The 26,207-nt window shown below is 44.0% G+C and overlaps 1 protein-coding gene across 1 annotated transcript in view; it reads right to left on the bottom strand.

Moving 5' to 3' along the window:
- The window catches only part of pcdh15b (protocadherin-related 15b), an 831,732-nt gene that overhangs the window by 437,904 nt on the left and 367,621 nt on the right, over positions 1 to 26,207 (bottom strand). The window contains exons 15-16 of the mRNA XM_059948101.1: positions 14,159 to 14,352; positions 9,813 to 9,945 (exon numbers count right to left, since the gene is read on the bottom strand). Coding sequence (XP_059804084.1) covers positions 9,813 to 9,945; positions 14,159 to 14,352 — 327 coding nt within the window. The remainder of the gene's footprint in view (positions 1 to 9,812; positions 9,946 to 14,158; positions 14,353 to 26,207) is intronic.

Below are 26,207 nucleotides of genomic sequence, written 5' to 3'. Positions count from 1 at the left end.
GGTAAGGGTGCAAGCTAGAAGGTGATAGGTGAAGGTGGGAGGTGGGGTTGAAGTAAGAAGGTGGGAGGCGGTAGGTGGAAAAGGTAAAGGGCTGGAGAAGAAGTAATCTGATCAGAGAGAAGAGTGGACAATTGGAGAAAGGGAAGGTGGAGATGCACCTGGGAGAGGCAATAGGAAGATGAGGAGAAGAAGGAAAAGAGGGACCAGAGTAAAGAAATGAAGAAGAGTCGCAGAAGAGGGTATTGGAGAAGTAGATGTTCATGCCATTAAGTAGGACACTACTTTGATGGAATATATGTTGTTACTCTTCCAACCTGAGAGTGGCCTCACCGTGCCAAAAGAGGCCATGGACTGACATATCAGAACAGAAATGGCAATTGTTATTGAAATGGTTGGGCTACTGGAAAGTCACATTTTCAAATGCAAAAACCTTTTTTTTAAACAATGCTATGAAAATCTATTATTATCACAATGAAACACAACTGTCACAAACAACTGTGATAACTTTTGGATCAAATCCAGAAGTTTGACTGGCTTCTTCTAATCCCCAATCATCCTCCCAGCAGTTAAACACATGAAGTGACATAATTCCCCTTGCCATTTTTACATTAGACCATCACCAAGAAAGATTAGGTTTTGTTGCTCTGAAATGCATAGGTCTGGGGCAATCAAGAAGGGACATCTTTAACTGACTCTGCTTCTCTTAAGCAATTCCCAGATTAATACCTTACTCAGGTAGTCTGACTCCCAAATTATATATTCAGATTCAGATTCAGATTATTGTCATTTAGAAACCACAAATGCAATGCAGTTAAAAAATGAGACAACGTTCCTCCGGAATGATATCACAAAAGCATATGACAAAACAGACTACATTAGAAAATCCACGTAACGTTTGGCAATCCCCAATCCAGAGTCCAGAGAGGCTGCCGCGTATTAATATCGCGCTACCGTTTTAGCATGTTCCCCGGCAAGGAGCTCCAAATCCACCAGACAAACAAGACCAAAAACTAAAGCTACAAGACCTGCATAAAACCACATAGTTACAACAGTGCAAACAATAGCATAATTGATTAAAAAAAACAGACTATGGTCACAGTAAAAATAGTCCAAAGATGTTAAAGGACCATAAGTTCAAAAGAAATCACCACACAATTTCCACAAGTCCCCAGGGTCCCGACAGACTCGCCATCCCAAGCCGGCAGGAGAAGGGAATACCCCCGCTGTGGACTTCCATGGCGCCGCCCGACTCAGCCTCGCAGATGCAGCACACACCGAAAGCGACCTGACCGCAGCGGACTCCGAGTCCGTCGAACCTCTGAGCCGACGACCATCACCTCTGGCACAGCTTCTTCGAGCACCATCCTCTGCTGAGCATATTAAGACGGCCCCGCCAACGGCCATTGGCAACACAACCCTGAGGACTGGGGGCCTGTTCTTACCAGCAGAGTCCCGGACCTCACAGCAGTAGCAGCAACGAAGAAGGTCTTCCTGGAGATTTCCCAATGTTCCTCCGTGCTCCCACGTCCATTTTCAATCGATTATGATTGCGCATGGTACCCCACTTCACAAATAACAGATGATCAGCTCCGGAGTGGCCGCTGCAAGCTGTGTCGCGCCGCCATCTTGGAATTCACATCTTCTTCTTCCCAATTCCCTTTGATTCCAGCCCAAATTCCTGACCATCCATTCATTCCTGGCTTCAGACCAGGCATCTGATGCAACCCATCAGAAAAAAACTCTACATCCAACCCTCAACTCCCAACCAATGCCTGTCTCAACACTGAATTGCCATCGCCAGACTTTGTTCGGGTCCTGGACTTAGCTACTTCCAACCTTTGTATGCCCTACAACATCTCAGCATGCAAACTAATATGTGCAAGCCGGCTACTCAGTAACACAGGAGGTCCTGGAGCCCAGGCACTGCTGAATATTGATAAATCAGATTAAAACGGGAGTGTTCATGCTTCATGAGTTAACCTGTTAAAATGCCTCTGCCAGCACCAGTAAATTTCATGGCCGATGCCCTCGTGACACTGTTTTCCAAGTATAGTGGCATTGAAGTGATACAGCTTCTTCACAGAGAAGTAATTTTTAATTTAGAGATACCGCATGGAACAGGCCCTTCCGACCCAACAAGTTGCACCACCCAGCAACTCACCTACTTAACCCTAGCTGGTCAATTTCCAATGACTAATTTACCTACCAACTGGTACGTCTTTGAAATTCAGATCATCCAGAGGAAACCCATGCTTTGGTTTCATGGGGAAGATGTAGAAATTCCTTACAGATGGCATTGGAATTGAACTCTGGTTTCTGACGCCGTTAGCTGAAATTGTGTTGTGCTAACTGTTATGCTACTCCTATTCCAAGAAGTAAAAAGCTAAAGCCACTGCAGATGTAGAAACCTGAAATAGGTTTCACGATCGACGACATCTACTGCGTACAGGACTTTGCTGGGTTCTTCGATGTCACCTTGCGACGACCCGCAGGGTGGCAGAAGCTGCTCCAGCTGTTCCAGGAGAAGGGGAGAGAGGCGCCGCTGTCCCTGCTGCAAGCACAGCCCCCCTTTGCTGCCACCCAGCAGGAATGGACTGCCACCGTGCACACGTTCAACCCGTACGTGCCAGTGGCCGACGTCCTTACATTCCTCGCACGGTATGTGGACAGCGTAGGAGCTTGTCTGGATGTGAAGGACAGCCTGGGGAGCTGGACAAGCAAACGGCAGGTGAAGGTGAAGCTGAAGGTCGACTCCAACAGCTGTGTCATCCACCCGCCCTCGGTCTTCGCCATCTGAGGGAACCGAGGCTACCTGGTCTACGCCGGGCAGCCCAGTGCAGGGCTATCATCTACAAGAACTGTAAGGTGGAGGGCCACTTCACCAAGGACTGCATGCAGGCCAAGTCCTGCAATCTCTGCGGAGAGGGGGACCACCTGTACAGGGCCTGTCCGAAACGTGCCGGCACCTATGCACAGGTGCTGGCACTGGAAGGGCCCTGGCAGGATCAGATGTACCCGCCACCCCCTCAGAAGCAACGCCCAAAGCGACGGAAGACGCCAGCAGAGGAGAAGGCGCAGCCACCCCGAGAGCCCCCACCCCCTTGCAGACCCTCCAGGACCCTCCAGAGGAAAAGGAGGAGGAGTCCATGGAGGAGGGGAGAGCCGAGGGGGAGGAAGGCTGGAGCGTTGTGGGCAAACGAAAAAAGGCCCAAAAAGCTCCGGCCAAACACAGGGCGGAGCGGAAGGAGCTCGTGAAGAGAAAGCCAGGGGACCACACAGCCTCCAGCAACCTGTCCACATCAGACGAGGAAGGAGTCGGGGGAGGCCAGCAGCAGCCCCAGAAGACGAAGCGGCGGGCAAAGCCAGCGGAGTGGAGGAGAGAGAAAGGGGAAAGTCTGCTGGCCACTCCCCCCAAGCACGAGCACAGGAGGCGGAGATCACCAGAGACCCCCAGCTCCGGGAACCTGGGAGCAGAGCCACGTCTGGCACCTCGCAGCCTGAAGGGGCAGCAGGCCTGGGAGACACAAACCCCCAGACACAGAACAGGAACTGCCACACCCAGGGGAGAACAACCTGCAGTTCCTGAGCCCACAGAAGGTGAAGGACTTCACAGAGGCCGTGGGCATGAAGGCTCAGGACTGCGAAGGTAAGGACAGTGTGCTGCTGGAATAAAGAACTTTAATGGCAGACATTTCACTGGCATCTGTCAATGTGCGCAGTCTGAAGAGTACTGGGCGATGCGTCAGCACGCTCCAGTACTTGGACTCGGTGAAGGCCGACGTGACCTTCCTCCAGGAGTGTGGACAGCCACACCTCCACAACTACCGGAGGTGGTCGCGTTGGTGGACCCGGGGTTTGTCGGTGTGGTCGGGGGGAAACAACCGTCGTGTTTCTGGCCTGGGGATTCTGCTACGGGGAGGCAACTTCTCAATCACCCAAGTCAAAGAGGTGGTTGCCGGGCGTCTCCTCATAGCAGACGTCAAATACCGGGGCACTCGGCTCCAGCTGATCAACGTGTACGCCTCCCCCGTGCGGAGCAAGCGGCTGGCCGTCCTCGGGCAACTCCCACCGCTGCTGGTGATGACCCAGCCGGTCATTCTGGCCGGAGACTTCAACTGCACCACTGATGCGGCTGGACGATCCGGCAGCGCCGACGGCAGGCTGGACAGTACCGCCAGACTCCTGATGGATACGGTGAAGACAGCCAAGCTGCACGACGCCTTTGGCGACCCCCACAGGTGGAGCTCAGCCGCAAGCCACCTCGACATGATCGGACGGCTCAGCCCATTCCTGGATTGACTTCCTCTTCCTGTCAGAGCCCCTCACGGTCAGAACCACCGACGTCACACCGGTGTTCCTCTCTGACCACTGCCTCCTGCGGGAGGACCGGAAGGCAGGGAGGGGTTCGTGGAAGCTGAATGTCAAGCTGCTGACCCCAGAGAACATCGAGGAACTAGAGAAGGAGTACACAGGTTGGAGAACCCTGAAAGTCTTCTTTGATTCCCCGGTTCACTGGTGGGAAGCCACCAAGGAGAACATCAAGAGGTTCTTCATCCGCAAGGGCATCCAGAGAGCAAGGCAGGGGCAGAGGGAACTGCGTAAACTCCAGACAGAGTTGCAGCAACTCCTTCTGCAGTTGACGGGGGTGGATGTCAGGGAGGAACTGCGGGAGGTGAAGGGTCGGCAGGCCCAGCACTTTGCCGCCGAGTCCTCCAAGATCGTCTTCCGATCGAGGGTCCAAACCGTGGAGCAGGACGTGACGTGCTCATGATTCTTCTTCCAAAAGGTGCACAGGGGGAGCTCTGTGATCCACAACCTTAAGGAAGAGGACGGCTCAGTCGCGTCCTCGCAGACAGACATACTGAGGATCTGCAGGTCCTTCTATGCCAGTCTGTACAGAGAAATGGCCACAGACCCCATAGCCTCCCGCAGCTTCCTGTCATCTATCACACAGGTCTTAGACGACGGCAAGCGAGAGAGTCTGGAGCAGCCACTGACCCTGGACGAGCCGACTGACCCTGGACGAGCTGACTGGCTCCGTCTGTTCCTTTGAGTCGGGTAGGACTCCCGGAAGCGACGGCTTATCGATCGAGTCGTATTCAGCTCTGTGGAACCGAGTGGGCCCCGACCTGCTGGAAGTGTACAACGCTACGCTCCTGGCAGGCAGCATGTCCGAATCCATGCGGAAGGGCATCATCACCCTCATCTATAAGCAGAAGGGGGAGAGGGAAGACATTAGAAATTGGAGGCCCATCTCACTCCTGATTGTGGACTACAAGATCCTGTCCAAGGCTATTGCCAACAGGGTCAAGTCTGCACTGGAGCAGGTGATCCATCCGGACCAAAGCTGTGCTGTACCGGGCAGGAAGATCTCAGAAAGCCTTGCGCTGCTGAGGGACACCATCGCCTACGTACAGGACAGGGGGGTGGACGCCTGCCTGGTCAACTTGGACCAGGAGAAAGCCTTCGACAGGATATCACACACGTGCATGACGGATGTACGCTCCAGAATGGGATTTGGGGAGGGAATCCGGAATTGGATCAAACTGCTCTACACGGACATCGGTAGTGCAGTCCAGGTCCACAGGTGGGAAACAGACAGCCTCTCCATCAGGCCTGGAGTCAGGCAGGGCTGCCCTCTCTCCCTTGTCTTGTTTGTGTGCTGCATGATGGCCCTTTGCCTAGGCCATCAGGAGGGATGAGGGCATAAGAGAGGTGATGCTGCCAGGCAGTGGAGGGACCCAAGTCAAAACCTCCCTGTACATGGACGACGTCACCGTCTTCTGCTCTGATCCGAGGTCAGTTCGCAGGCTGATCGGCATCTGCGAACAGTTCGAGCAGGCATCAGGGGCCAGGCTCAACCGCACGAACAGTAAAGCCATGCTCTTCGGCAACTGGCCCGACCGATCCAGCATCCCCTTCCCCATCAGGGCTGATCACCTGGAGGTGTTGGGGATCTGGTTTGGAGGGGCCGAGGCGTGCAACAAGAACTGGCAGGAGCAGACTGCCAAGGTGAAGCAGAAACTGGGGCTTTTGGCAGGGCGCTCCCTATCGATAGCAGGCAAGAACCTGGTCATCAGGTGTGAGATGCTTTCAGGGTTGCTGTACTTGGCGCAGGTGTGGCCAGTCCTCTGCTCCTTCAGCTCGAAAATCACCCGAGCCGTCTTCAGATTCGTCTGGGGATCCAAGATGGAGCGGGTCAGAGGGACCACCATGCACAAGTCCCAGGACAATGGGGGGAAAAAACATCCCTAATGTCGCCCTCACCCTGATGGCCAGCTTTGTGTGTGGCTGCATCAGGTTGTGTGTGGATCCCAGGTACCTGGGCACCAAGTACCAATACGTGCCCAGGTTCTACCTGTCGCCCTGTCTACGAAGGATGGGTCTGGCCCCTTTCCCGTTCAACACCCCTGTCAACTGGTCATTGCCGCCAAACCTGTCCTTCGTAGTGAAGCTCTTTCAGGTCAACGCCTTTGACCACAGGGCCATCAGGCAGTGGTCAACACGTAAGGTCCTGCAGGCACTGCAGGAGAAGGACGAGATGGACACAGTCGGGTGGTTCCCTGAGCAGACCGTCCAGTTCATCTGGCAAAATGCCTCATCGCCAGACCTCAACAACAGGCACCAAGACCTCGCCTGGCTGACGGTGAGAGGGGCCCTCCCGGTCCGATCCCTCCCGTACGCCCGGACCGTTGTCTCCACACCCCTCTGCCCATGGGAGGACTGCAGTGAGGAGGAGCCGGTGACCCACCTCTTTGCACACTGTGGGTTCGCGGAGAAGGTGTGGAGGAGGATGGAAGGGGCAGTGTCAAGGTTCATCTCAAGCAGCTGCGTAACAGAGGACTCTCTGATCTACGGGCTGTTCCCTGGGATGCACACCGAGACCAACGTCCGGTGCGGCTGGCAGATCATCAACTCGGTGAAAGACGCTCTTTGGTCGGCCCGAAACTTGATGGTCTACCAGCACACAGAGATGTCCGTGAGGGAATGCTGCCGACTGGCACATTCTCAGCTGCAGGAGTACGTGCTGTTGGATGCAAACTCGGTGCAGCCACCGCAAAGGCCCGGTGGGGAAGGACCACAGTCTAGGGTCCTTCTCCGGTGGGAGTTGAGGGGTGGGGGGTTGGGGGTATACCCCCTGAATGTAAATATGAAAGAACAAAATGCCACGTGGGTGGCAAAACATTAGAACTTTGAAAATGTAAGGACAGTAATGGTACCAACTGTAAAGGATTGAAAGTCTTTGAATGGTTATTGTATATAATTTTATTTTGGAATAAAGTATATTTTGTTTAATAAAAAAAAGCAGAAAATGCTGGAGATTCTATACAAATCTTGCAGCATCTCTGGCGACAGAAATAGCATGATTTTTCAGGTCAGTCGCTTTTCATCAGACTTGAAACATTAACTTTGTAGATGTTTTATGACACCTTGAGTGCCACCAGCATTTTCAGCTCTGTCCCAGTTAGGAAACTTATTTAACACACCTTCACCACAGCTAACTATTTTATTTATTCTGTTGCTCAGAAAAGCTTTCATTTGCTACATAGGTCAGGGAAAATATTCAGATCAACTTTCAGACAGTGGCTTATAGAAGCCAGTAAGATTTAGGTCTTTTTGAATAGATTAATGGTGAGAAGTCTATTCAAGTAAAAACAAGTTAAAAAGGGGGAAGAGAGTTCTTTTGAGCACCTCTGATTCCATCCAGTATAAAGTAAAATGGGGAATGACTTAAATTTTACCCTGTTAGCTTCACATAGTCAAAAGGAGCATGGTTTGATTCAGAACCACTGCATCCTTGAAAGGAAGTGATTGACTAGCTTCTGACTTCTCTGACTATCCACAGCAGCTGGTAGCCATTGGCCACCAGGGGAGCAACAAAGCACAGGGTTAATAGCACAATATGTGATTGTGATATTTCTGATAGTTAAGAGTATCGTGTAACTCCCAATGTACAGAATTTTACAAACTAAGGTACAAGAGGTTCAGCAGATGCTGGAAATCTTGGACAACACAAACAAAATGTCAGAGGAACTTAGCAGATCATGAAACTTTATGAAAGAAAGTGAACAGTTGACATTTCGAGTCGAGAACCTTCTCAGGACTCTTCAATGCCCTGATGATGAGTCTTGACATGAAATGTCAAGTTTATTTCCCTCCACTGATACTGTCTGACCTACTGAGTACCTCCAGCATTTTGTGTGTGTTGCTCATACAACCAAAGGTTCTTCAGGAACCTAAGCACACAGTTAAAATGAAAATGAGCAGGGGAGTGAATCTGAAGACACTGCAGATATTAGAATCTGGAGCAACACCTGAAGCACCAGAGTAATTTCATGAGCGAGGCAGCATCCATGGCTGGAAATGGATAATCACTACCTCATCTGAGATCTTGGGTCTCATCCCAAAACATTGACTGTCAATTCCCCTCCATGGATGCTGTCAAATCTGCCTAGTTCCTCCATCACTGTGTGATGAATTCTCCTGGGTTTAATCAACCTTACTGAAAATGTCATGCGATCAGTAGGGATTAACATGATACTTAGCTGCTGGGGATCTGTGCTTTGAAGGAAAGCCTTTATAAAGGGATTCAAGAGTTTGAAGGAATGGTTATTCAGGAGCTACTCTTCCAACTCACAGGAAGACAGACCTTTTAAACAATAACACAATTCCCTGGTTAGTTCTGCCTTGGAATCCATTTGCTGACAGGTTACTGCAGCCATCCTTTGCTTCCACTTAATGTTCAAGCCTTGAATCATGAAGTGTACGCTTATTGGACATGCACTTCAAGCTCGAAGCAACTGATGGCTTTGGATGAGAAGCATGCAATTCAGAGCTAGAATCAGCAAGTCTCCTGTTCCATTTTAAACACTAGTCTGCCTGACCTCTCGAGTTACAATTTCAGGAGCAGAATTTATAAAATAGGCTTGATCATGCTCTGTCAAGTCCTGAATGTGAAGTTTCAATTGCTGTTCATTTCATTTTTCTCAGCAGAGGACCCACAGACAAATTCCATTTATTATATCTGTACTTAGATAAGGCATGGCACCTAGAAATTCGCCCCAGTCTTTATTTATTAAATGCACTTGATTTGGTGTGCTGTACCCTCCATTGACATCAGTTGAATGCAGAGTACAACGTACTGACATTAAAATTTAGTATCTTTAACACTGGAAAAATATCCAATGAAAAATCTTTGATGAAATAGATTATATCCTGGACTCAAGGCATTAATAGAGATTAGCAAAGTTTTCATTGACAGTCCACAGAAATTTGACAGACCACAGAGTTCAAACCTAATTATAAATAATGCAAGTTGAAGGGGAAAATGCTTGATGACATTCAACAGAATTCTACAAATGGATTACTAGGACAGTCATCAAGATTTTACGAGCACCAAGACATGTCAAGAGAAACTCCCGAGGAATATCTAAGCAAATAATAATGTGGTAAATATTCACGTGAATTTTAAAGGAATATTTGACTCAGTCCACATGGAGTTAGTAAGAAGATTATTGTTTATGGACAAGGCCAAACTGAGATGCAAGTATTCCTCACATATGACTGTTAAATTGACAAAATGTTGTTATAACACCATTGACTCTAGAGGGAATGTGTTGATTTGCAGAGTTTTATTTTAACAGCATGTCACTGTCTGCTCAGAAGAAAATACTGTGCCAAAATACCCATGGTTCATTTCACATTTTTCCCAATTTATGAAATTTTACTGAACAACATATTTTCTAGGAATGCAACCTTCTCTGTATTGAAGGGAACATCTACATAGGCAAGTAATGTAAATACATATTTACCTTTAAATTCAGCAAAACAGCTCCTCTTCTCATAGCTTCACTCACTTCAAAATTGTACATCATTTGTGGAAACCTTGGAGGACTCTGGTTGTTTGGAGGAAGAACCTCAATATATACAGTTGTAATAGAGCTTCTGTGAAGACCAGAAATGCATCATCACAATCAATTTGAAACACACTTCGAAAGTATAGGCTCAAAACTATTACTAATGATAAATGGCTGAACAGTCAGCATGATTATGGCGGCTAAACAGTTAGTGTGTTTGTGTGACAGATTTTAACTTTCCCATGGATGGACCCAGGGCTGGCTGCGAAAGGAGGGGGAATGGGCATGTGGCTAGCAACCCCTTGCTGTAAAAACCCAAAACTACAGAAGCTCCAGAGACCCTATCCCTGGGAAAGGAAGGTTCTTCACCAAGGAGATACAACTTGGGACAACTTGAAAGACTTGCCCAAGACAGAGGACTCTGGCAAGCTGCTGTCAATGGTCTATACCCCAGCAGGGATGATGGGCTTAAGTAAGTAAGTATGATAGATCTTCTCCATATATTTTTATGAAAGGGCCAAAGCTTATTTTAAAGATATTAATGCTTCCACTTCAATATATCAGTACATACATTTTATCCATTTTTATATTGTCCAAAATAAATCTGTTGTAATGAAACTTTAGTGACATCAATTAAAGTCAAGTTTTTTACTGAGATTGCTTTAAAGTGAAGCATTAAATCACAAATAACTCATTTGCAGGAAGCGCCATAAAATGTAAATTAATCTGTAATACTGCCTTCTAAAAATATGTAAGACTGCAAGAACAAGGAACAGAAAATTGAAGATGTGAGAAGGCTGTTTGAAGATTCTTCTTCTGTATATCATAGAACCATAGGATAATTACTGTATAGGCAGAGGGTCTTTGCCTATCACTAGTCCCATTCTTCTGTTCTTACCCTCTATCCTTATAGTTTGGAAGTGGAAGATTAAAAATGTTGCACAAACACTGTCCGTTAAATAGCTTATCCTGTTGCACTTTATCAAATGTCTCTTGATAGTCTAAGTACACAGTATCAGAAACAGAATCTGGTTTATTATCACTGGCATGCGACGTGAAATTTATTAACTTAGCATCAGCTGTTCAATGCAATACATAATCTATCAGAGAGAGAAAAATTAATAACAATAATAATAAAATAAAACATAATAATAAATAAAGAAGTAAATCAATTACATATTGAATAGATGTTAAAAATGTGCAAAAACAGAAATGCTGTATATTAAAAAAGGGAGGTTATGTTCATAGGTTCAATGTCTATTTAGGAATTGGATAACAGAGGGGAAGAAGCTGTTCTTGAATTGCTGAGTGTGTGCCTTCAGGCTTCTGTATCTCCTACTTGACAGTAACAATGAGAAAAGGGCATGCCCTGGGTGCTGGAGGTCCTTAATAATGGACGCTGCCTTTTTAAGACACCGCTCCCTAAAGACGTCCTGGGTACTTTGTAGCCTAGTGCCGAAGATGGAGCTGACTAGATTTACAACCTTCTGCAGCTTCTTTTGGTCCTGTGCAGTAGTCCCTTCACACTAGACAGTGATGCAGTTTGTCAGAATACTCTCCACGGTACAACTATAGAAGCTTTTTAGTGTATTTGTTGATGTGCCAAATTTCTTCAAACTAAGCTATTGTCACCTCATAAGAAAAACTAAAATTAATTACCGTAAATTCCGGACTATAAGCCGCTAGATTTTTCCCACGCTTTGAACACTGCGGTCTGTACTACGGTGCGGCTAATGCATGTTTTTTTTTCATGCCGCCAAAAACATTTTGCCTCGTAACAGTAGACCAATAAAATTGATGAGTAGTTCACAAAGGTCCAATGAAATTGTACGATAAATCAAGCGCACTTTCACAATTAAATTATTGTAAATCAGTCATTTGTACTCACCCTCATCAACATGGAAAACACTCGAAGAAAAGCATATGATGCAGCTTTTAAGTTAAAGGCGATCAATCTGGCGGTTGAAGAAGGAAATCGAGCTGCTGCACATAATCTTGGCATAAATGAATCGATGGTGAGACGGTGGAGACGCCAGCGTGAAGAACTGAGTCAATGCAAAAAGACGACAAAAGCTTTCAGAGGTAATCATAGCAGATGGCCCGAACTTGAAAACTTTCTTGAAGACTGGGTTAACACACAGAGAGCAGGCGGCCGCGGTGTTTCCACCGTGCAGATCAGACTGAAGGCTAAAGCAATCGCCACCAAAATGAAAATCGAAGATTTTAGAGGTGGGCCATCGTGGTGTTTTAGATTTATGAGATGAAAAGGCCTGTCCGTCAGGGTACGCACGACTCTGTCAGCAGCTCCCTCCCGACCACGAGGAAAAACTTGCTAACTTCCGCACATTCACTCAAACAAAGATAGCGGAGAATTCCATCGGGCCAGATGATATCATAAATATGGATGAAGTACCTTTGACGTTTGACCTGCCTCTCAATCGGACTGTTAATAAAAAAGGTGACTCGTCCATCACACTGAAAACAAGTGGCCATGAGAGAACGCATTTTACTTGTGTTCTGAGCTGCACAGCATCCGGACTAAAGCTTCCACCGATGGTGATTTTTTAAGCGGCTGACAATGGAAGTTCAGTGAAAGCTGCCATCAAGAGTACAAACTCAATTCCAGCTGTGATTCCTGGGGGCACCACGAAATATTTGCAGCCACTGGACATCAGCGTGAACCGGGCATTTAAAGTGGCGCTGCGCGTTGAGTGGGAGGCTTGGATGACGAGCGGCGAGAAATCCTTTACCAAAACAGGACGCATGCGAACAGCATCTTTAACTCAAGTCTGCCAGTGGATCCTAAATGCGTGGAGCCGTGTCACAACATCCACCATCACCAACGGGTTTCGAAAGGCTGGACTGCTGCGTGATGAAGAGGACCGCGTGCGCTCAAGTGAGAGCGACAACAAAGAGACTGAAGTGAGTGACGAGATCCTGAGGTTTTATTCAATTTGGACACTGAAGGACTTTGATGGTTTTAGTGCGCAGGAGGAAGATGAAGAAGGCGATCAATAACTTTTCCTGGTAGGCTGGAGTATATATATTTTTTTTACCAGTCGTTAGGAGATATTGGAATGTTGTTCGTGTACTGTTCAGTAAAAAAGTATACGCAACGTAATTTGTGTGTTACCGATACATATGTATATTTAAAAGTAGCTGTGTTACAGGCACTGTTCAAAAAAAAGCATTTGCAATATATATTTGTTTATGTTACCATACGGATTTAATTAAAAGTTAAAAAATCCTCACGTGTAATATCTTTCTGTGTAAATATCTCATATTACAACGTGGGACACCTACGGCTTAAAATCCGGTGTGGCCTGTACAAGTACAAAATTGATTTTCTTTCTAAAATTAGAGTGTGCGGCTTTTAATCAGGTGCGCTCTGTAGTCCGGAATCTACGGTAAGCACGAGCTGCCTTTAACATATCTGGGCCGTCTTTCTTTTACTAATCTGGCATTGTCCACGTGACTATTAGTTTTCATTCTGTCATTGATTGTAGTTATTGACAGAAGCTCCCCCACTTCTGAGGTGCAAATGATAGGCCTGATAATTGTCATCATATTCTTAAAGGTATTTTATCATCTGGTTTCAGTAAGAAATGGTTTATGTAGTATTGATGTTGTTTCAGTCCAGGGTCAGTGCCTTGATCTGACACATCAGGTGTGCAGAGCCACTGGAATCAGTTCATGTCTCATACCAGGGGTCGGCAACCTTTCTGGCTCTGTGAGCCGGATCGCATATTAATGAGCAGACGGTGGGCCAGATAAATGCCATAAAAAACTTGAAATATAGGAATTATCCATTTAAATATATCTAGTTATGTTTTGCCTGAAATTAATGAATAATACATGCTAGTTAAATCATTTTGTGCTTAAGGTTGCCTACCCTTGTCTTATACTATAACTTATTTATACAAGTTTACCTCATATTAAAATTGAAACTGTTTCATATGGAGATTGAGCTAGAGGTGCCTTACTTGATAAGTTCTTTCAAACATTTAGCACTCGTACACGCAAAACAATTATGTACCTTTTAAAATTTCCTTTGTGTATTTTAACCATTTTAAAACATTTACTTCAGGAGCTATTCATGGTGTAAGTATAAAAATCTACGTTCCACTTCAATTGTTTATTAAGGCGAGACTCACACAGGATAAATTGTGTGGAATATCTCATCGGGTAAGATAAATGAAATTTCTTTCACCTAACCCACTTCCCCCCACAAGATGCTATTCGAACCACTGACTTCTTCCAGCAGATTGTTTTGTGTTTACCTTTTCTGATGAAATACCTACCTTCTTACAGCTGGATGAGCATTGTCAGTCGCCTTGACAGTAAGAGCATAGGTCTGTCCAACATTTAAAGTCACTCCTGGAGCAATGGTGATCAATCCACTGCTGTTATTTATTACAAAGTCCCCATGGTCACCAGTCACAATTTCATAAGTGATTCTTCCATTCTTATCTTCATCAGCATCTGATGCAGTAAGCTGAAACCAGGAAATATCAAAGAGAATGCATTTAATTATTAGGAGTGCTCTAAAGATTTTGGTTTTTTTAAAAACACTGGGCATCAGCAATACGATCTTCATTTATTGCCAATTCCAAACTGCCCATGAGAAGGTGGTGTTGAATAACTTTTTAAAGAACCACTGTAGTCCTAGTGAGGGCGGATAGAAATTCTGTGATTGAGATTCATCGACAATGAAGGAACAGTGATATATTCCCAAGCCAAGATGAGACTTAGAGGGGTACGCGTGGGTGCTGAGGAAGCCCAATATACACTCAGTGGCCATTTTATTAGGTACAGGAACCCGGTGTGGTCTTCCGCTGGTGTAGTCCATTCATTTCAAGGTTCGACACGCTAATTGTTAAGAGATGCTCTTATGCACACGACTGTTGTAACACATGCTTATTTGAGTTACTGTCACTTTCCAATCAGCTTGAAGGAGCCTGGTCATTCTTCTTTAACCGCACTCATTAATAAGGCATTTTCACCCATGAAATGCCACTCACTGGAAGTTTCCTTGTTCTTTACACCATTCTCTGGAAACTCAAGACTATTGTGTGTGAAAATACCTGGTGTTTCTGAGATACTCAAACCACCTCATCTGGTATCAACAATCATTCCACAGTCAAGGTCACTTAGATCATATTTTTCCCCATTCTAATGTTTGGTTTGAACAGCAACTGAACCTCTTGACCATGTTTACATGCTTTTATGCACTGAGTTGCTGCCACGATTGGCTGATTAGATATTTGCATTAATGTGTAGGTATACAGGTGTACCTACTAAAGCAGCCATTGAGTGCATGTTGTCCTTGCCTTCCTTGATAGTTGAAGATAGGTTTGATAGGCACCTTTGATAAGCTGACGGAGCCTAAGCAAGTAACAGCAGTGAAATCAATGAGACTGTTTTGGCTGTTTTGCTGCCAGACATTTGGGGCAATGGTGGCCATTCAATCCATCACACTCATAACTTGTGCTTTGTAGATGGTGGAAAAGAGACGAGTCACTCTCTGCAAAATACCTAGTCTCTGACCTGCACTTACAATCATTGATATCTCTGATCCAGTCCTGGACAACAAGATGGTGATAATGAGCCACTTGTCAATGGAAGCATCATTGAATATCAAGGATGGTTGTTTATTCACATTCCTATTGGAAATGAGCATGGTGTGGCAGATTCTTACTGTGAGTACTAGAGTCACTAATAAATAAATATGCTGGGAAACAAAGGAATATCAAGCCTTTCATTGTCACATTCACAGAGAAAAGAGATTGATAAGGTTCTTGGTAACACACACAAAATGTTGGAGGAACTCAGCAGGCCAGGCCAGGCAACATGTATGGAAAAAAGTATAGTCAACATTTTGGCCAAGACCCTTCAGCAGAACTGTGGAAAAAAAAGCTGAGTCGTCTGTCTGGGTAGCCTCCAGCCTGGTGGTATGAACATTGAGTTCTCCAATTTCCGGGTAATTCCCTCCCCCTCCCCCAATCCCAAGTCCCTCTCTGCCTCTCTCTCCTTTCAATTTTCTGCTTCTTTATCTCTACAGTTCTTTCATGCTTATCCCTTCCCTCTCCCCCTTATCTTTCCTCTGATTGGTTTTCCACCTGGTGTCTCTAGGCCCTACCCACTCCCCTATCTCTATTACTGGGCTTCAGCCCTCTCTTCCTCCCCAATTCCTGATGAAGGGTCTCAGCCCGAAACATTGGCTACTCTTTTCTCACGGATGCTGCCTGACCTGCTGAGTTCTTCCAGCATTGTGTACGTAAGCTGAGGAGATTTGAATGGTAAGGGAGGGGAGAGAGAAACGCCAGATGATAGCTGAAACTTGGAGGGGGAGAGATCAAGCAAAGAGCTGGGAAGTTGATTGGTGAAAGAGACAGGAGACCATGGAAGAAAGAAGAAAGGGAGGAGGAACACCAGAGGGAGGCACTGACTGGGCAAGGAGATAACATGAGAGAGGGACAAGGGGATGGGAAATAGTCAAGGTGGGTGTGTGGAGGCATTACTGAAAGTTTAAGAAATCAATGTTCATTTTGTAACCATTTTGTAAACTGCTGAATCCAAATCTATTCTCTAACCTCACAAAAGAGACTTTAGTAACAAATGGTTTTATGGTTTGTAATTAAGGACATAACAATAACAAACCAGAAATACAATTTGCCATATATCAGTTTCTTCATCTCTGCTGCATCTGTTCTCAGGATGGGTCTTTCCATTCTCGAGCACCTGAGATGTCCTTTTGTTCTGAGAATGAGGTGTCCCTTACACCACCATTGATGCCACCCTCATCCACATCTCCTTCATTGCCTGTACCTTTGTTCTCACCCTATCTTCCCACCACAATAACATGGATAGGGATCCTGTTGTCCTTACCTACCATCACGCAAGCCACTATATCCAGCACATCATTCTTTATAACTTCCACAATCTCCAATGGGAAGCCTACTACTAAGCATATCTTCCACTCCCTGCCCCTGCATTCTGTAGGGAGTGCTGTCTATGTTACTTACTTGTCCACTTGTTCTTCAGATTTCCCTTTTGACACTTACTCCTGACAGCATGACAAGTGTACATACATCCCTACACCTCCACACTCATCACCATTCAAGGCCCCCTTTCAGGTGAAGCGACACTTCACCTTTGAGCCTATCTATTGTATCCGGTGCAGAATCCTCCATATCACTGAGACTTGATGCAGATTGGGGTACCACTTTTGTTAAGCATCTTCGCTCTGTCCACCAGAAAAGGTGGGATTTCAATTTGACATCCCATTCCCATTCTGAAATATATGTCCATGGCCTCCACTACTGCTATTATCAGGCCAACCTTAGTTTGGAGGAGCAACACCTCATAATCCTGCTGGGTAACTCCAACCTGATGAAATGAACAGGGATTTCACTATCTTCCAGTAATTTCTTCCCCCTCTCTGTTTCTCTGTTTGCTTATGCTTCGTTCTGTTTACCCTTTACACCTCTTCTTTTCATCTGCTCATCACCTCCTTCTGTTTCCTCGTCCTCTCCTATCAGATTCCTGCTTTTCTTTTTATCTCTTTTGCCTATCCCCTCCTAGCTTCATACTTCATCACCCCTCCCCCACCTGGTCTCACCTATCACCGTCAAGTTTATATTGCTTCCCCTCTCCCCACCTTCTTTTCCTGGTTTCTGTTCCCTTTCATTCCAACCTTATGATGGGTCTCAGCCTGAAAATTCGACTGTTTATTCTCCTCTATAGATGCTGCCTGACTTGCTGAGTTCCTCCAGTATTTTAGTTAAGATTTACTTATTTAGAGATAAAGCACAGGATAGGCCCTTCCAGTCCTTCAAGCTGCATTGCCAGCAATCCTCACTTTAACTCTAGCTTAATCACAGGACAATTTACAATGACCAATTAACCTATGAACTGATAAGTCTTTGGACTGTGAGAAGAAACCGGAATACCTGCAGGATATCCATGAATTCCTTCCGGAGAACGTACAAACTCCTTACAGAGGGTGCCAGGATTGAACTCTGAACTTTGAGGCTCTGACCTGTAATTGCATCATGCTAACAGCTATGCTACCTTGGCACCCCACATTTTCTGTGTGTTGCTATATTAATAGGTTTGACATTGAGTCATTATTTATAGTGATGATGCCGCTATAAATCTTTTGAAACCATGGCCAAGTTGTGCATGAATAAAACAGGATGGACAGAATTGGAGTTGTCAATCCATTCACAGTTATAGTAACTTTATAGAGCAGCAGAAGTATATAGTACAGAAACAGTCCCTTTTGCTCACCATGAAATGTCCATCTATACTAAAATAAAAATCTATTCATCTGGCATACAGCAGGCATATGTGATGACAGACTAGCATTTTTTTTGATGACTAGGTGTTACTTTATTTGTACTCTGTTATAGTTTTAGTTCATTTTGTGAAAAGATGTTAACACAGCAACATTTCTGTGATTAGATTAGCATTTAGGTTCAGATTTATTTATTACATTTACATAGAAACATACAGTGGAATGCAACACTTGCATCAACAACCAACACACCAATGGAAGTGCTGGAAGCAGCCCACAAGTGTTGTCCTACATAGCAACAAAACAACAACAGCAAAACAAGACTTTTTCTCCCTCTCCCACCCAGCCACAAACAGTCCTCCAACTCAAGGACAGGCTTCTGGGCCTCCAGTCTCTAGGCTCTAGGCTCTGGCCGATGGGCATTGAATTCTAGACACCTGATCCTTGATAAGCCTGGTAATTTTCAATGGAATGTGGCCAACAGAACCAGATGTGATTAAAGGGAGTCTGGGAACTGCTGCCCTCGCAAGGCAGTGAGGAACACAAGAACTAGGGACTCACGGAGCGGAAGGAAGAGTGACAACTGGAAGTGAATACGGTAACTGGTTCCCTGTTGTGCGGTAGAAAATGTGAGAACTGGGTCCCTGGCAAATAGTCAAGGAGCATGGAAACTGGTGTCCAGATAGACAGCATGAGAATCAGTGACCCAATGAATGGATAGGCAGCACAGGAAACAGGGCTCTAGTGACTGTCTGGGGACCATGGCAACTGCAGCCCCAGTGAGCGGAGAGAGAATGTGGCAAGCATCAGCTAGTGAGCGAGATGCCGAGCCATTAGGATCTCCGAATGGTCAAATAGTAGATTTTTGAAGTTTTACTGTAAACCTATTGACCAGCACCTTTCTGAAGCATTCTGGGCTCTGGTAATCTAAGTGCTTGTCTAGATACTTCTCCAATGCTTTCACTGCTCTCTCAGAAAGTGTATTCCAGATTTCAGTCATTCTGGGAGAAAAGGTCTTCCTCCGATCCCCTCTAAATCTTTCATTTTTCATCCTAAACCTATTATCTCAAACGATCATCAGTGTGAAAATCATAAACAAAGTTACAACACCCTTTCTTGCTCTGTTCAAATAGAGTCAACTGATCTCAGGCTAGGAATAACTGTGGTGCAAAACAGATAACATAAGTACCAGTATAACAACAAAAGAGATTAAGTAGCAGATTGATTGTCTCATATTCTTCATCAGCAGGATCAACAGCTTCTTTATTTCAATGGCTGCTTGACCTGCTTATTACTTGGAGGTGTTCATTTTTTCATAGTTTCACTTTTTTTTTGCTTTTCTTAATATTATTACATTTGATTCTGGATTACTATTAAATAGCACATCCAGCCCAGCTCTAAAACTGCATACTTGTCCTTCCATAATGCCTCCTAATTCTTGCTTGACTCTGCCATTCAGTATTCATAACCTCACTTCAATCACCTCCAGGCTCAATTTATTTAAATTCCATCAAAATGATGGACGGAGCACTATTATCTGAGCTTTTGTCAATCATTTGAAATGTTGCCAACTATAAGTTCCCATCCATAATCCTCTTGCCTATAAATGTCTCAGTTAATGCAACTCACAGAATAACCACTAGACTAAATGGGGAAATATCTCAGTATCACAACATGTTGCACACTGATTTATCTAATAGCTTTGCAAAACATCAAACAAATCACGACCAGGGAATTAAAATCAGAAAGATGATCGTGGTGATTCAGCGGGGCAGAAAACAGTGAGAGTGGAATCATATCGATGGTGGACCTGCAAGAGTCACAATCCCAAGGTTTACAGGCAGATTTTCATAATATATTTTCCTTTCCTTTTCTGTGAGCACTCGCACCTCTTCAGAAGATAACAAGTACTGATTCACTGAATTCTCAGCTGGCAAACAACTAGAATCCTGAGGAAATACTGTAGAGTTCAAGGATAAATAAGGTCCTGTCTGACTTCTGAGGTGAAGTAGAAAAAATCTCATGGTGCCACTTCAAAGCAGGGCAGCACGCTATTCCTTAGTGTCCTGGACTGAGTTTATCTACATAGGAAAAGCACTAAAATATTAAAACTTTTGGAGTTTTGTTGTGTGCAATCTGGCTGCTATGATTCTTACATTACATCAGTGACTACATTTCAAAAGAAATGCTATTTGCTGGAATGTGATCTGGCCATCTGAAGGTTGTGAAAAGAACTTACTGTTAGGGCATTGTTGGCAGTTAGGACATACAGCAAAATACTTAACTGTAAACTTTAGCCACCAATATTCAGATCTAAATATATATTGTAGATTAAATTTAAAATGCAGCTCTGAACAATGGATTCTGAAAAGCCGTGATCCACAGTTAATTGGAAAACTGGACAATGCTGATTTACCAGTCGTTTGGGAGTCATTTGGGTATCTGCAGTGTGGGTGCAAAGAAAGAGGTGTGAAAGTTATTTATAATTCACAGGAAGGATTGTAGATAAATTGTAAATATAGAATTGTCCTTTGATCTTTAGCATATAAAAAGTCATGAAATGTTGGACCGAGCAGGCCTCTTCATCTGAAGGGGTCTCAATATGATGCCTGTTGTGTCTCATTTTGTTGAATAAAGAGACTACTTCCTACCTACCAACTGCATCTCTCCAGTGACTTTGTTCACACAGCTACACTTACATAATCTACATCATTTAATTTAGGCACATCTTCTCTTTTTCTTGTCTCTCCCAAGTGACTAGGGATGGAAACGGGCATGAAACTGGGGGCCCAAACACAGTGTTACAGGTTGACCAGTTAACCTAATGAGCTTGACTCACAAATGACCTGGAACTTCCTCTCCTCACTAAATCAACAGCTGACAACTATTAATATACCCACAAGAGGAAGTAACATGATAAAACAGAAGCTTTAGATGCTACAGACTGTTGAACAAGTCTTATGAGTGGTTGTTGAAAATGATAGGTCATTCTGGTAGCAGGTCCAATAAGTAACATCCTGTTACGGAAAAAAAATGTATGCAGTTGAAGAAAGCACTCCATAATTTGTTAGGTACTCTTTCTCCCTGATGCCTAAAGCTCTGGTCCTCTGTTTTTTTTTTCCTTTTTTTAGATTTTTAATGCACATTGAGATATTGTTATTTCTACTGAAGCGCTGAAACAGAACTTCAATACTCATTCTCACCCATTCAGTTTGCCTGGGAAATCATGAAAGGGAATGCTTAACCCTTGCCCAATCCTTGATATACACTCAGCATCCATCATGATAAATATATTTTTTGAACAAACATTATTTCTTCAATGAGCCAGTGAAACATCACCGCCTAGGGAAGAACAACGTTGATTTGAATGCCACCGTATTTCGTTCTTTCTGACAGATTTTGGATTTCCCTCCAAATAATTATACAAGGTAGTGGCTTTAAGCCAAGAATACAGTTTTGAGTCTTTAGTTACTTGAGGAAGTTGTGAGTTTGAGAACAACATTCACCTTGCGGTGTCGTGCTGATAATGCTCCACTCTCAATCTCATGCCACTCATGCTGAGATTAATCTGTTGGCACCACCAACATATTGCAGCAGTTGTGCTGTTCACATCCTACAGAAGTTAGCCCTACTGACTTCACTTTATAACAAATTTTAAAAGTGGAGCAGAATTTATAATCATGATCATATAGTCATAGAATAGGTTTAGGGAATTTGTCCTTGAAGATGTTCACATGAAATCCTTCTGCCTTTTCAATTGGGCAGAAAAGATCCAGTGCCACTACTAAGGAGTGGGAGTGTTTTGCTGATAGTGAAAACAATGAATATTTTCTGCTAGTAGACACTTTATAAAGTCATTTGGCTATTGGTGAGGTTTTGATATGTGCAAACTCCCTGCTCAAATTCCCTAAGCCACAATGGTGAACACATTTGAAAAGTCCTTTACTGGCCAAGACAAATATTTTATATTTTCTCACAATCCCAATGCAAGATGTGGCCATTTGACCCACTGAGTCTAGATAGACTCTTGGACCAATTTCATTCCTCCACTTAATTTCCTGAAATTCATCTTTTCTTATATGTCCATGATGAGACAGAAGTTAGAATATTACAGCAGAGTACAGACTCTTAGGTCCATGGCTGTGCCAGGCTTTTAACTTACTTTATGATCAATTTAACCCTTCCCTCCTATATAGCCCTCTATTTTTCTATAATCTGTATGCCTATCTAAGAGTTTCTTAGATGTCCTTAATGTGCAGTACTGTGCAAAAGTCTTAGGTGTGTATATATATATATATATATCTGAAGTACTAGGACTTTTGCACAGTACTGTTCTTATCGATGTGAAGCAGAGATGGAGCAAAGGATGCTGGGAATGGTGAAGGTGGAGCACTGTAGGAGAGAAGTGGGATAGATGACAGAAAAAAAGTGCCAGGGGTAGGAAATGTTGCAGTGCAGAAACAATCAGCCCTGAAACACCAGGCAAGGTCTTTCGATTCCAAACAATTGATTTATTGACCATTACACGTTGTTTCTCTTGAGTTTACTGGTCCCTCCCCTTTCCCTTCTTCCTGTCGCAATCACGAGCCCCCTCTTCCTGCACCCTTCTCACTTTCAGTCCACACAGAAGAGACCCATATAAGAATTAGCCGTATCATCACTCACATACATCATAAAATTTGTTTTTTTGTGACAGCAATACAGTGCAATGCATAATGTTATTACAGTGCTATGCAAAGGTCTCAGGGACCTGAGCTATATATATGAGCCGAAAACTTCTGCATAATACTGAATCTACCTCGACCACCACCCCGAACGGTGTGTTCCACACAGTCACTACCTGCTCTGGTTTCCTCCAACAGTCTGAAGACATACCAGTTGGTAGGTTAATTGGTCATTGTAACCTGTCCAACAAGTAAGCTAGGGTTTCTGGGCAGTATGGTGCGAAGCGCCAAAAGGCCTACTCCACTCAGTATCTCAATAAAGTAAAAATACACTGCTGAGAAACCTTAACAGATCAGGCAGCATCTATGGAAAAGAGTGAACAGAAAAAGTAGCATCTCCAGCAGCCACCCATTTCAATTCTACTTTCCATTCCCATTCCGACAGGTCAGTCCATGACCTCCTCTACTGCACAATGAGGCCACACTCAGGTTGAAGGAACAACACCATATATTCCATTTGGCAGCCTCCAAGCTGATGGCATGAACATCGTTTACTCACACTTCCAGTAATTGCACCCCTGCCCCCCTTCGCCATTCCCCATTCCTATTTCCCTCTCTCTCTTTATCTCCTTACCTGCCCATCACAAACTTATGGTGCTCCTCCTCCTTCCCTTTCTTCCATGGTCATCTATCCTCTCCTATCAGATTCACCCCTCTTCCAGTCTTTCATCTCTTTCACCAATTAACTTCCCAGCTCTTTACTTCCTCCCCTCCCCCCACCTTCTTTCTCTTGACTTCTCATCTTTCTTTCCAGTCCAGATGAAGGGTCTCAGTCTGAAATGTCAACTGATTACTCTCTTCCATAGATTCTGTCTGACCTGCTGAGTTCCTCCAGCATTTTAAGTGTTGCTTTGAATTTCCAGCATCTGCAGATTTTCTTGTGTTTGGTAAAGAATGTCTGTTTTGGCAGGGTCATATCAGACATATGAGCCAGCACGGTCTGCTGAATGGAGCCAAATGAATGCAATGAGGGCTTCAGTTCTGGGGCCATTAAGCTAGGAGAGGATTTGTGAATGCTGTAATGACTCTTTGCAGAGGCATACTGCCATTTGGCAGCTTAATGTCTGTTGACTATCAGCCTGGTTTGACTGTGACCAAGGAGCCCAGTGTATCGATCTGCCTGAAACATTTAAGTTACCCTACCTTCCCTTTGCACATTTTCTGCTTCTCACCCAAGCCTTCACTCATAATTTTAACCCATATGCCCCTGCACTGTGGCCAGATTGCATCTCCATCCAAATCTATATTGTAACCAAATGCATCCACTAATTAATTTCCCAGGATGACCCATGGAGTGAGGTCTTCCACTTCCCAGGCACCAGCATCCCAGTCCATTAGTGCCCAGGTTTGACCCTTGACATTTTAATGTTCTCTGCTGCTGGAGGAAAGTAACTTCCATACATTTTCATTGCAAGGTTCAACCTACTGTTCACAACTGGGACGTGCATAACACAGTGCTGCTGCTGAGATCCTTCATGCAAAGGTTGCGTTGATCCTACCCCCACCCCCATAACTAGTACAACACTCCATTTCAGTTACAGAACAGTTCCTTGGTCAAGTTATACAATTCTAACACAGCTGTTTCATCTTTACTATTTGACAAATTCTATATGCACAGATAATAAGATTAATGTTAGACTTTCACTGGTTAAGTGCTGACCCTGATGGAATTTCCAATTAAAAAATCTAACTTCACTACACCTACATTATATTATATTATTGCATTCATAATAAAATATAAGGAAATTAACCCGTGCACTTTGAAGGCTTGTACATGAAGCATTTACAAACCAATTCATAGTGAAATGTTATTTCTAAAGTTTATCCAAAGCAATGAATTTCCATTCAAAATAAGAGATCCTGCTTTTCACGTAACTGCCACCAACTTTCATTACTTAGAAGTGAACATATTCTCTATTTTCTGTTCTTAAGTCATCTGGAAATGTGGGGGAAAAGTAATCTTCCAAATCTGAATGGCTCAAACCATCTACGTTTCAGATCGCTGTATGTCTTTTTGTCAAAACTCTTCAGTTTTGGGAGGATATGTGTAACTTTGGGTTTTGTACTTGACATCTGAAAATAAAGAAGGAGTGTGCTAAATCCTATCAGCAATACCTCTTAGGCATATAGAGAATAATTCAATATTGTCCAGTGTGTTTTTTAAATCCCGAGTAATTTAATAAGGAGGCATTCATGCAATACCTCCCTTAGGTACAAGGAAGACGTGCCAAGAAAGAACAGCCTATAATAACTGTCACATCTGGACTGTAATACCAGTTGACTGCAAGCAGATGGCAAGCTGTAAAAACTTTATTGAACTGGATAGTTAATAAGGGATCCATAACTTACAGGCAAGGGTGATGATGCATTTTCCATGCAATACATACCATTGCTTTAGTCATAATGTGCAACAGATAGAGGCCATTTTCTTTCAATGATTAGGCATTTCAATCTCATAGAAAAGCTTTTGAGAGATGGATACTGTTAGGGATTATTGAGGAATTATGGAATTATGTGACTATAGGGATGTTAATTCAAACAAGAACCAATCTTCAGTTCTTAATATAAATTACAAACAGTGATCAGTTTGAAGTTAACAGGGTACCTTTGCAAATAAACAAACTATCTGCAGAGATATGGATTGCAAAGTGAAGTGATTATGAGACATTCTCGACAAACGTTATGTCAATGATGTCGTATTAATTGGCCTGCAGCAAACCAGGCAACTACAACTAAGTTATTTGCACCATTTTAACCAACTTCAGGGAGGACTTGCAGACCAGACCAATATTATCACTAAGCACATCAAATGTTGACCTATCAATAATTGGGAGATTTGTGTACTCAGAGAGTCTGCTCTCATAACACTAATCTTGGGTTCCTGGCTCTCTGTCCTCAGAAGTTTTTAGACGATATGTGAATTACTTGTCCCAGCAAAGGTTCTTGAACATTCAGAGGTGTCTACTATTGTAGAGATGTAATTCAAAGGAAACATTGTCAATCCAAGTTACTGAGGTAAACAATGTTATTGTAACTATTGAAATAGTATTGAATCATCTGGTGGTACCTTTTATCTTAAGGTTATGTAAGTGTGATGTATTTTCAGTACGGGAGACTCTACTGAGATGATCTCCAGAAGAATGCCTGCTTATTGTGATGAATAAAGACTTTTACATCACCAGCTTCAGTGTCTCTTTGGTGACTTAGATCACAGTCACAACAAATATAGCAAAATACTAATTGGTAAAAACCATATCTGAAATACATTTTATTTCTTCGTAGCATTATACTGCTAAGTCACACTACTCCCTACAGTTGAAGCCACCC

This window comes from Hypanus sabinus, chromosome 22 (genome assembly GCF_030144855.1).
Source record: "Hypanus sabinus isolate sHypSab1 chromosome 22, sHypSab1.hap1, whole genome shotgun sequence".
Lineage (NCBI taxonomy): Eukaryota > Metazoa > Chordata > Chondrichthyes > Myliobatiformes > Dasyatidae > Hypanus > Hypanus sabinus.
The sequence above is the reverse complement of the archived record's forward strand: the minus strand, read 5'-3'. Positions and strand labels throughout refer to the sequence as shown.